Source organism: Nomascus leucogenys, chromosome 12 (assembly GCF_006542625.1).
Source record: "Nomascus leucogenys isolate Asia chromosome 12, Asia_NLE_v1, whole genome shotgun sequence".
Lineage (NCBI taxonomy): Eukaryota > Metazoa > Chordata > Mammalia > Primates > Hylobatidae > Nomascus > Nomascus leucogenys.
Window position 1 is genome coordinate 74,807,118 of NC_044392.1, and position 12,805 is coordinate 74,819,922.

The 12,805-nt window shown below is 36.7% G+C and overlaps 1 protein-coding gene across 3 annotated transcripts in view; it reads left to right on the plus strand.

The window, feature by feature from the left end:
* Positions 1 to 12,805, plus strand: part of LRRC39 (leucine rich repeat containing 39) — a 30,407-nt gene that overhangs the window by 13,470 nt on the left and 4,132 nt on the right. For all 3 annotated transcript variants that reach the window (XM_003260112.4, XM_030825003.1, XM_030825004.1), the window contains 5 exons: positions 4,443 to 4,548; positions 5,558 to 5,714; positions 6,625 to 6,761; positions 9,371 to 9,516; positions 10,484 to 10,636. In XM_003260112.4, the coding sequence (XP_003260160.2) occupies positions 4,443 to 4,548; positions 5,558 to 5,714; positions 6,625 to 6,761; positions 9,371 to 9,516; positions 10,484 to 10,636 (699 nt within the window). The remainder of the gene's footprint in view (positions 1 to 4,442; positions 4,549 to 5,557; positions 5,715 to 6,624; positions 6,762 to 9,370; positions 9,517 to 10,483; positions 10,637 to 12,805) is intronic.

A 12,805-nucleotide genomic window follows, 5' to 3' on the forward strand; every position in this document is an offset into this window, starting at 1 on the left:
CTGGCTTGTGCCTGCAATCCCAGCACTTTGGCAGGCTGAGGTAGGAGGATCTCTTGAGCCCAATGAGTTTGAGACCAGACTGGGCAACTAGCGAGACCCTATCTCTAAAACAAAAAGTTAGCTGGGCATGTTGGCATGCACCTGTAGTCCCCGTTACTTGGGAGGCAGAGGGGTGAGGCGGGAGGATCGATTTTGCCTTGGAGGTCAAGGCTGCAGTAAGTTACAATCACACCCACTGCACTCCAGCCTGGGTGTCAGAGCAAGACACTGTCTCATAAAAAAAAAAAAGAAAAAAATTAATAAATAAACATCCATAACTGATGCAAAATGGTAAGAATCTGAGAGACCTTTTAAAGTGAGACAGAGAAGCTGATTGCCAGAGAAAAGGCTAATTGGAAAATTCATAGAAATTTAAAACTGACCAAAGGTAACCCAAAGAAATGTCCTTACTTTCTTACGCTGCTCTGAAATAGAGCAGTGTTTCTCAAACTTCTCTGTGTAGAAATCCCATAGGGATCTTATTAAAATAGCTTAGGGGTTAGTAAGTCTGGGGTAGGACCAAGAGTCTGGATTTCTAACGACCTCCCAGGAGACAATGATGCTGCTATTCTGCAAATCACACTGAGTGGCAAGGAAGTAGACAAAAGAAGCAGATTTGAAAGTGGTCAGTACACAGGCAAGGGGTAAGAAGGGTAAGAATGTAATCTAATGCTTCTTCTTTCAGCTAAAAGTGGCTAAAGCTTTAGCTAAAAAATGAAAGAAAATAAAAGCCTACAGTTTAAACAGAAATTGTGTTTTCTCCCTTTTGATGCCAAGCTCCTTGAAAAAATCAAGTACTTAGGTAACGGTTGGTGTGGCAATATCGGAAAAAGGCCTTATTCTATGATAAAATTTGTAGAATCAAATTTTATTTTTTTAGAGACAGAGTCTCACTCTGTCATCTAGGCTGGAGTGTATTGGCGCAATCTTAGCTCATTGCAACCTCTGCCTCCTGGTTTCAAGTGATTTTCCTGCCTCAGCCTCCCGAGTAGGTGGGATTACAGGCCGACACCATCATGCCCAGCTAATTTTTGTATATTTAGTGGAGATGGGGTTTTACCATGTTGGCCAGGCTGGTCTCAAATTCCTAACCTCAAGTGATCCACCTGCTTTGGCCTCACAAAGTGTTGGAATTACAAGTGCGAGCCACTACGCCCGGCCTCAAAAGGGTTTTAGAAGAGTTATAAAATTTCGATTAGAGATGTGAAAGAATATCAAGATTAAAATAAGCAGTTTCACACCTGTAATCCCAGTGCTTTGGGAGGCTGAGGCGGGAGGATTGCTCGAGCTCAGGAGTTCGAGACCAGACTGGGCAACATACAGACAGCCTTTCTCAAATTTTATTTTTTTAAGAAAAAGCTGTATAGGAATTATAGAATATTTGAGCTGGAAAATACATAGATATCATTTAATTATAACCTCACATTTTATAGGTAAGGCCCACAGATGGGGGATGTCTTGCTCAAGGTAACCAAATTAATAAATGGTATACTCTGGACTTAGATCATAAAAATACAGAGCCAGAAAGAATTTAGTGATCATTACAGAGATGGAAATAGATTTTTCTAATAATAGCCTGACCGTAAACTCAGTAAGGACAGAGATTTTGTATCTCCAATGCCTAGTACTTGGCTATAATGGTTACTGGATTAATTCCTTAAGTTAAAGGTCAAGGAATAAGATTCCCAATTTACTTGTTACTAAATCTTGCTCTGAATTTCATTTCTTTCTTAGTAATAATTAATAACCATTAAGCCCATTGTTTGAATAGTTCTATTTTTATAATAAGTGATATAATGGAATAGCTGACATTATACATTTTTTCTTAGTTATCCACATCTATGGGAAGCTTAGCTGTTTAGATCAGAGGGCCACACATATCCTACTGCCACAGGGCACCTGTTAGCAGATTAAATTTTAGGCAAGTGATAGATTAAAATACACAGATACTAAGAGAAGTATTTTACAAACCCAAATACTTAAAGACAGCAAATTCAACACTTTGTTTACTTTTGGCTTTCTGTTCATTAAAATAAAATCCTTACTGAAGATCAGTTAATATGCAAAACTGCTAAAAATATGTATTAACTCTCACAATGTCAAGAGATTTCTGGCAAACAAATATTCAAATTAGTTAAACTTCATGCCTTGAGGACTGCTTATATTTATTATGTATCCTTTTAACAGGCTAAAATTTCAAAATTTTCAGTTCTAAACTTACTCACTTTTTCATGAGTGAATAATTTTCTGGGATAGAAATAGCTTTTTGCAAAAGGTTTTCCAGTTTCTTTTTTTTTTTTTTTTTGAGACAGAGTCTCGCTCTGTCACCCAGGCTGGAGTAAAGTGGTGCAATCTTGGCTCACTGCAACCTTTGCATCCCAGGTTCAAGCAATTCTCCTGCCTTATCCTTCCTAGTAGCTGGGACTACAGGCACGCATCACCACACCCGGCTAATTTTTGTATGTTTAGTGGAGATGGGGTTTCATCATGTTGGCCAGGATGGTCTCGAACTCCACTCGCCGCAGCATTCCAAAAGTGCTGGGATTACAGGCGTGAGCCACTGTGCCTGGCCGGTTTTCCAGTTTCTAGTTTGCATTTTTCTAGTTTGAGATCATTCTTATGTTTGCAATAGATCAAAAATCAATAGGAATGTGCTTCAGAATGACAAAGATTTTATACATTTTTATATGTAAAAAGTAAAGACTAGATAAAATTAACATAGTAAGATGAAATTGAATTCTGAAGTTGAACTGTATTCTTTGCAAGCCATTACAAAGTCTATTAAATATCCGTAGATAACTCACGAGGAAAATGCAAATCAAACCCACAATCAGATACCATTCGCACCCACTAGATGGCTATAATAAAAAAGAGGGACAATAGCAAATATTGGTGAGGATGTGAAGAAATCAGAACTTTGATATGCCACTGGTGGGAATGTAAAATGGTGCAGCCATTTTGGAAACAGCTTGGCAGTTTCTGAAAATGTTAAACATAGCCAGGCACGGTGGTTCACGCCTGTAATCCCAGCACTTTGGGTGGCCAAGGCAGGCGGGTTGCTTGAGTTTAGGAGTTTGAGACCAGCCTGGGCAACATGGCAAAACCCTGTCTCCACAAACAATCAAAAATTAGCTGGGCATGGTGGAGCATGCCTGTAGTCCCAGCTACTCAGGAAGCTGAAGTGGGAGGATCACCTGTGCCTGGGAGGTTGAAGCTGCAGTGAGCTGTGATGGTGCCACTGCACTCCTGCCTGGATGACAGAGCGAGACTTTGTCTCAAAAAAAGAAAAATGTTAAACATAAAGTTACCGTATGACTCAGCAATTCTACTCCTAGGAATATACCCAAGAAAAATGAAAACATGGTCACACAAAAATTTGTACATCAATATTTATAGCAGCATTATTCCAAATAGCCAATAGTGGAATTAACCCAATGTCCATCAGTTGATGAATTGGTAAACAAAATGTGGTAGATTCATACAGTGGAATCATTCTGCCACAAAAAGGAATGAAGTACTAATACGTGCTACAGCATGGATGAACTTTGAAAAAAACAATGCTAAGTGAAAGAAGCAGACACAAAGGCTACATATTGTATGATCACATTTAAATAAAGTGGTCAGGATAGGAAAATCCATATACAAAAAGTAGATTAGTGATTACCAAGAGGTATGAGAGGGAAGAATGGAGAGTGACTGCTAATGGGTATGGAGTTTCCTTTTCAGTGATAAAATGCTTTGGTATTAGATAGTGATGATAGTTGCACAACTCTGTGAATATACCAAAATTTACTGAATTGTGTACTTTAAAAAGTAATTTTTATAGTATGTTTATCAGACCTCAAAAAAGTTATTATTAATAAAATCTATAGAGAGTTATGATACTTTAAAAAAATTTAAAAATAGGGCATTTGTGGTACTAATCATATTTATAATTCTTGCAAAATAAGTTATTGTCTGATTTCCAGGTACCAATAGTCAAATGGTTGTTTTTGATTGGTCATTTAAAAATATATATATAAAAGTGGTTGGGCGTGGTGGCTTACATGTGTAATCCCAACACTTTAGGAGGCCGAGGCTGGTGGATCACAAGGTCAAGAGTTCAAGACCAGCCTGGCCAACATGGTGAAAACCCATCTCTACTAAAAATACAAAAAATTAGCTGGGTGTGGTGGCGGACACCTGTAATCCTGGCTACTTGGGAGTCTGAGGCAGGAGAATCGCTTGAAACTGGAAGGCAGAGGTTGCAGTGGGCCAAGATCGGGCCACTGCACTCCAGCCTGGGCAAAAGAGCAAAACTCTATCTCAAAAAAAAAAAAAAAAAAATATATATATATATATATATAAAGTGAATGCCACTTATGTAATTGTCTACAAACTAAAATGATTTCCTGGTTTCCTAGGCTAGTGCGGATCTGGGAAGAACGAGTAAGCTTAACCAAGCTAAGAGAAAAGGTCACCAGGGAAGATGGAAGAGTCATTTTGAAGATAGAAAAAGAGGAATGGAAGGTAAGCTTTTATAGAATATTTGATTTTCCACATTTTGCATTTTGTGAGTCAATTGAGAGAATGATTCTGAGACTGTGTAATTAAGACTAGAATAGTTAGAAACTAATTTTAATAATACACCAAATGAATTTGAGCAACATGAGCAACTGAAAAGAAACAACTTCATAATTATTTTGCAAAAGTTCAGTTTGCTTCAACCCTGCCTAAACCTAAATCATTTGTGATATTTCTCCTATTAATCCTTCTTATAGCAACCTCTCATTTCCCATAAAAAAGATAACCATCTGCCTAATAAAAAGAATATTGCTTTTCCAAAGAAATGCTCAGGTAAAACTTTAAAAAATTAGTATTTTCAGTGGGTCTACCACCTAACTCATATTCTTTCTTCCCTTTACACACAAACTCACAGTTGGTTAATTATATTAGGCATACTCTAATTTTTATAAGAGCTTCTAACCCTTGGGTCAGTGTTTATTTTTATGTTTTATGTCAGTGTTTAGAGTTAGCTCCTTTATATTCTCTACTGGCTATTTTAGGCTGAAAGGGAAAAGGCACAGAGTTCAGAATAGTTGAAACTCTTAGAATTCTCAAATTAAAAATAAATCTTTTAAAATATTCATATATTTCAAAACAGAAGTGGAAAAGCAGTTTGAATTATTGATTGAAATTATTTTTTTGGATTGTCTCATTTTCAATAATATATATGTACTTTAGGAAAGCCTAATACTGCGTAACAGAATCATCAGGACATACTGGATGTGTGTACATTATTGATCAAAATATTTTTGTTTATTCTATCATGACTGGGGTTTGAAGGTACAGCCAAAAAAAAAAAGTAAAGATCTTAAAACCCGGAAGTCACACAAAGCACTTGGAAAAGTAACCCATTAAGGAAAACAAATTCCAAATATTCCAAAGTGCTTGTATAAGTCAAATATCACATTTCAGGGTGGCGTGATACTAAAACAATTTAAGTAATATACAACGACCATCATTTCTTTTACTGTAGACCCTCCCTTCTTCTCTGCTGAAACTCAATCAACTACAGGAATGGCAACTTCATAGAACTGGTTTGCTGAAAATTCCTGAATTCATTGGAAGATTCCAGAACCTCATTGTGTTAGATTTATCTCGAAACACAATTTCAGAGATACCTCCAGGGATTGGTAAGAAAGATTACTTTTATTCCTGTGCTATTCTATCCACCTGAAGATGTGCTTTTTATTAAGATTTTTTTTGGATACATGGAATAAAGACCTCTTTATACAGCCCTCAACCTTGAGAAATTTTAAACATTTAATCTAAATTGAAGCTTCTAGAGGATTCAAGTTTCTGGATTTACTGAGGTGATTCAAGATGAGATTTCAATGAGAGAAAAGCCTCTTTGGAAATATCCTGTAGATTCTCGGAACAATATTGTCGGCTCAGCTATCCCTCTTAGGAAACAACAGGTTGAAGGCAATAAAGCAAAACAAGAAGATTCCTCAAATGGGGAAAAAAAATCCAAATAGAAAATTGCTGAGGATTTTGTGTAGATAAAAGAAAATGAAAATAGTTTTGGATTTTTTTTTTTCCTATTGCACGGATAAACTTGTCCCTTGTTTGAAGAAGGGACAGGACACAGCCTGGGAAAAGGGAAGACACTAAGAACTCCGAATTTGCCAATACAAAACTGGCAAGGAAGTTACGCTGTAGGCCGGGCGCGGTGGCTCACGCCTGTAATCCCAACACTTTGGGAGGCCGAGGCGGGCGGATCACGAGGTCAGGAGATCGAGACCATCCTGGCTAACACGGTGAAACCCCGTCTCTATTAAAAATACAAAAAATCAGCCGGGCGCGGTGGCGGGCGCCTGTAGTCCCAGCTACGCGGGAAGCTGAGGCAGGAAAATGGTGTGAACCTGGGAGGCGGAGCTTGCAGTGAGCCGAGATAGCGTCACTGCACTCCAGCCTGGGCAAAAGAGCGAGATTCCGTCTCAAAAAAAAAAAAAAAAAAAAAAAAGATATGCTGTAATACCTTAAAAACTATAAAGATTATTTTATATCCAACTCCTCTCTGTCATATATTATTTTTTGTAGGACTGCTTACTAGACTTCAGGAACTGATTCTCAGCTACAACAAAATCAAGACTGTCCCCAAGGAACTAAGTAATTGTGCCAGCTTGGAGAAACTAGAACTGGCTGTTAACAGAGATATATGTGATCTTCCACAAGAGGTTAGAAAGATATAAATACCTATGATTGTATTTTCCATCTGCAGTAGTTGACCTCTCAATGTGTGGTTGTTAACAATAATAAAGCTAATGAGAAAATTCTATGTATTTCAGAAAAAATATTTAGAGAAAACCATTTCCTTAAGTATAATACAGGTTTTTATTTTTTATTTATTTATTTATCTTTTTTCAATTTCTGGGAAGTGTCCTTAAAGAGAAGGCATGTGCCCTTCCCCTCCCCTTTTCTTTCTTTTTTTTTTTTTTTTTTATTATACTTTAGGTTTTAGGGTACATGTGCACAATGTGCAGGTTTGTTACATATGTATACATGTGCCATGTTGATTTCCTGCACCCATTAACTCGTCATTTAGCATTAGGTATATCTCCTAATGCTGTCCCTCCCCCCTCCCCCTACCCCACAACAGTCCCCGGAATGTGATGTTCCCCTTCCTGTGTCCATGAGTTCTCATTGTTCAATTCCCACCTATGAGTGAGAACATGCAGTGTTTGGTTTTTTGTCCGTGCGATAGTTTACTGAGAATGATGTTTTCCAGTTTCATCCATGTCCCTACAAAGGACACGAACTCATCATTTTTTATGGCTGCATAGTATTCCATGGTGTATATGTGCCACATTTTCTTAATCCAGTCTATCATTGTTGGACATTTGGGTTGGTTCCAAGTCTTTGCTATTGTGAATAGTGCCGCAATAAACATACGTGTGCATGTGTCTTTATAGCAGCATGATTTATAGTCCTTTGGGTATATACCCAGTAATGGGATGGCTGGGTCAAATGGTATTTCTAGTTCTAGATCCCTGAGGAATCGCCACAGGGATCTATAATACAGGTTTTTAATTGGAGAAAGATTTAGTGTAAAAGATACTTCTATTATTATCACAGTACTGACATCATTTGTTAAACTGTGATCTCCTTGAAGGCCAGGATGAGAGCTGTATTATAGTCTCAGAATTGAGGACAGAGCCTAGGTTGTAGTGATTACTTAAATGCTTTTTGAATTAATAAATGGGTATCATAAAGCACAGACAATGTGGTGATAGCAATGGGACTGGAATAACTCCAAACTTTGATTTGGTATGATGTCTTGTTATTAGTCAAACCAAATTGATCATATAAAACTAAAGACATTTGTATTACTTTTTGAAAATATTTAATGCTCTTAGAATCAGTGAAGAAGTTTCCATGGTGCTTTGGCTTTGAAAACAATGACTTTACAAGATAAAAGTTAAGAAAAATAATAAAATAAAATAGACTATTCCCATCTCCCACTTTATCTTAATTAGTATATCAGACTTTTCTTCCAAACCAGCAAACTTGTCACCAACAATTGTTGCTCCTGCAAATAAAACATAGCGTATACATATACATTATATTTTCTAATAGTTCAATTTAATGAAATGTATACCCTTGTGTATTAGTCTGTTCTCACGCTGCTGATAAAGACATACTCAAAACTGGGTAATTAATAAAGAAAAAGAGGTTTAATGGACTCAGTTTCACGTGGCTAGGGAGACCTCACAATCATGGCAGAAGGTGAAAGGCACGTCTTACATGGTGGCAAGAGAGAATGAGAACCAAGTGCAAAGGGAAACCCCTTATAAAACCATCAGATCTCATGAGGCTTATTCACTACCATGAGAACAGCATGGGGGAAACCATCCCCATGATTCAATTGTCTCCCACCAGGTCCCTCCCACAACACATGGGAATTACGGGAGTTACAATTCAAGATGAAATTTGGGTGGGGACACAGCCAAACCATATCACTTTGCATACAATAAAAATGATAATCATATGGATAATTTCTTACACATACAAGAAGGCCAATAAATATTTTATTTCTAACTCATGTTTTTGTTTCTGGGTTGGCTCCATCATTATAAAAGCTATGTGATTTTGTACAGTCTATTAACCACTCTTTTTTTGAGACAGAGTCTCACACTTTTGCCCAGGTTGGAGTACAGTGGTGTGATTCTGGCTTACTGCAGCCTCAACCTCCTGGGACCAAGCAATTCTCCCACTTCAGCCTCCTAAGTAGCTGGGACCACAGGCTTGTGCCACCATGCCCGGCTAATTTTTAAATTATTTTGTAGAGACAGGGTCTCACTATGTTGCCCAGGCTGGTCTCAAACTCCTGGACTGAAGTGATCCTCCTAACTACCAAATTGCCTACCAAAATGCTAGGATTAAAGGCATGAGCTACCCCTTTCCTCCACCACTATTATTTGGAAGTTAAATGTAGAGTTTTCCCATACAATTCTCAACTACTGGATCAAAGGAAAACATGATAATGGGTGTTTACTCTCAGCGAAAAAAAGGTTTTGCCAGGCACATTCTATAAACCCTGGAACCTGGTTATTATGAAAGATAAATTTTCTTTGAATAGATGAACTTTCTATGAGAGCTTTCCACTTCCCTGGAGGTTATTTAGCTTTATACTTATTTTTAATTTGTTGCGGACTACTATGACTAAATAAAGCCCAAGTAAAATGTTAACATTCCTGGATGTGAAATATCTCCTTTACCAATGTGAGTCTTTTAAGTAGTTTACATTGTGGACATTTATTTTGAAAAACCTTGCTTTCTTCTTCAGCTCAGCAATCTGCTAAAACTTACTCACCTTGATCTGAGTATGAACCACTTTACTACAATCCCTCTTGCTGTGTTGAACATGCCTGCCCTTGAGTGGCTGGACATGGGAAGCAACAAACTCGAACAACTTCCTGATACTATAGAAAGGTAAAAGAAATAACTCTTTATGCTAATGATAAAAGTCTTGAAACCTCTTATGAAAAATAAGCAAGACAAATGGGATCTCAAGCATAATCAGTCATAATAGGTCCAACTAGTTTGAAATACACTGTTTTAACAGAATATTTTCATTTGTTCCAAGTAAGTAAAAGGGTTTGGGAAGAAGAAAAAACTGGCTTTTTTCAAGTGCTCCACCTACCTCAGCCTCCCAAAGTTCTGGGATTACATGCATGAGCCACCACGCCTGGCCTAAAGTGTCTGACTTTGAGAAATTAACAAGAATATGCCACAATAACTACCTTGCTCAGTATATGCCAAGCACTTCTATGCACTTTACAAGTGGATGAAGAAACTAATGACAGAGATGTTAGCTAATTTGCTCAAGTTAGTAAGTGGGCAAGCTAGGATTTGAACCTAGGCAGCCTGGCCCCAGAGTCCATGATGTTACACATTATGCATACTGCTTTGCTATATAAATGGGCATATTCATCATTTGATTGTTCTCTTAAGACTCTAACTCAGATTAGGTAACATTTACAGTAGTTCTTCAAGAAATCCTATGAGAATAGTGAAAGAATTCTAGAATATGTTGATTTGATTTCATTTCTATTGCCATATGATATGAGAGTTGTACTGTAGAGATGAACTTCCTGATGTGGTTTCTCTAATAACCAGGTAATGTGATGTCAGTTAACTCAGTAAGTATACTGGTTAAAGATGTTGTAAAAGACAACATTTGATTTTTAATATAAGAACCAAAGGCTGGGTGCAGTGGCTCACACCTGTAAACCCAGCACTTTAGGAGGCTGAGGGGGGAGGATAGCCTGAGCTCAGGAGTTCGGGACCATCCTGGGCAACATGATAAAACCCCTACTTCTTAAAATTATTTGTTAAAACTCCAAAACCAATGTTTTCATATTATATGTAATTAATTGTAGAAACCTTAATTTTTCAGAATGCAAAATCTACATACGTTATGGCTGCAACGAAATGAAATAACATGCTTGCCTGAAACAATCAGCAATATGAAAAATCTGGGTACTCTTGTTCTCAGCAACAACAAACTGCAAGATATTCCAGTATGCATGGAAGAAATGGCAAATCTGAGGTAAAAAGTGTTAGGCACAAAACTGAAAAACCTTGCTTTCTGGCTGCAGAAAAAAGTAATGTAGAGAGATTGTTATTAATAAATTTCAGTTGTTATTTATATGAATGGATATCTTAAAAATCTTTTCCAATGTTGAAATTCTATAATTTGATGAATAGGATTCATATAACACTGGTCTATTCAAGAAAGAATGCTTAAAACTAAAGCAGTTTGAGATTTATCAGCTTTAAGAAATGTCCTCCATTTTAGATGTTTGTCAAAGGTCTTTTACGGGGAAGAAAGTAAATGTATGAAATAATAAATGTGTGACATTTATGGGTAATGTTGGTTCTGAACAAACTTTCGAAAACTTGGTTGACAAAATTTTGAATCAACTGAAAAAAAGCATGACTTGAAATCTCTGAATGCCTTGGTTCTCAGTATTATCATTCTTTATTGAATTTGTTTCTTATTAAAATATGTAGTTTTTAAGACTTTTTTTCCCACAGTATTATGTAATTTTTTAGCATGGGTAGATGGGAGTGTCACTTGTATGTTATCATACAGCTGACATGTATTTTTGTCTATTCTTTGTTATCTTAGTTTCATGCTATGTATGTACCATAACCAACCTATTGCCTATGAGAAACATGTAAGATAAAATATTTACAGCCATCGTTACAAGTTTATAGTGTATTTTTCTATCTTGTTTTACATGTATGTTATATAACATTCAAAAGAAATTTTTTTCTTGATTGAGAAAAGGATACAAAATGCAAAATCCATAATTTTGATAACTGGAAATTGCCAATTGTTTTGCAGTACTTTATTATATTGGGTGTCTTCTCTTTTTTGGGCTTTTAGTTAGCTAATGAATGAATACATTAGACATTTTTGGGTTTTAGTTGGGATTTTACATGGCTTGCATTTTAAGTCTTTGGTTCTTTGCTGTTTGTATTAACCCATAGCATTATTTTAATAAATGTTATAATACCAACCTAAAAAAAAAAAAAAAGAAATGTCCTCTGTTGGTGACATTTTCATGAAAATTACACAGCTAAAAAAACTTCATTCACAACATAAAAATCAAAAGCGTAAAAGTGTTTATTTCCTAAATAAGCACAAAGGGACAAAATTACGTTACTGATAGAAAGCAGATATATTAGTCGGAAGTGGTGATGCATGCCTATAACAGCTACCCGGGAGGCTGAGGCTGGAGGATCGCTTGAGCCCAAGAGTTCGAGGTTGCAGTGAGCCAAGATTGCGCCACTGTACTCCAGCTTGGGAAACAGAGACTGTTTCTTAAAAACAAAACAAAAACAAACAAACGAACAGCCACTAGATATAACTTTTCACTAAGTACTATCAAAACTCTTGTCAAGCATTTTTTCTTTTTAAAAATTATTTTAGTTATTTTAGGTTGCTTGTATGTCTTCTTTTGGGAAATGTCTGTTCATGTCCTTTGCCCGCTTGTGGGGTTGGTTTTTTTCTTGTTGAATTGTTTGAGTTCTTTGTAGATTCTGGATATTAGTTCTTTGTCAGATGTATAATTTACATATATTTTCTCCCATTCTGTAGGTTGTCTCTTAACTCTGTTGGTTATTTCTTTTGCTGTGCAGTTTTTCTAATTAAATCTCATTTGTCTATTTTTGGTTTTGTTATGTTTGCTTTTGAGGTCTTCATCATAAATTCTTTGCCTAGGCCAATGTCAAGAAGAGTTTTTCCTAGGATTTCTTCTAGGATTTTTACTGTTTCAGATGTGACATTTAAGTTTTAACCCATCTTGAAAGCTCCCTCAAGTATTTTTCTTCCAAAGCTTAATCTTCTGACAATTGACAATAAGAGAATACCCACTAAAACCCAAAACTTCCATAACAAAATAATTCATTTATTCACTTGTTCAGCAACTACCTGCCTTGTACTGGGTGGTGAAGACACAATGATAAGTAAGATGGAGGTATATAAAATATGCAGAAACTAAGTTCATAGCACTAATTTTATATTTAAGATATGTTAAAATTGCTCTTAGAAGTTAAGCTGTATTGCATTAAATATATGCTGCAGGCCGGGCGCGGTGGCTCACACCTGTAATCCCAGCACTTTAGGAGGCTGAGGCAGGCAGATCACTTGAGGCCAGCAGTTCGAGACCAGCCTGGCCAATATGGCGAAACCCTGTCTCTACTAAAAATA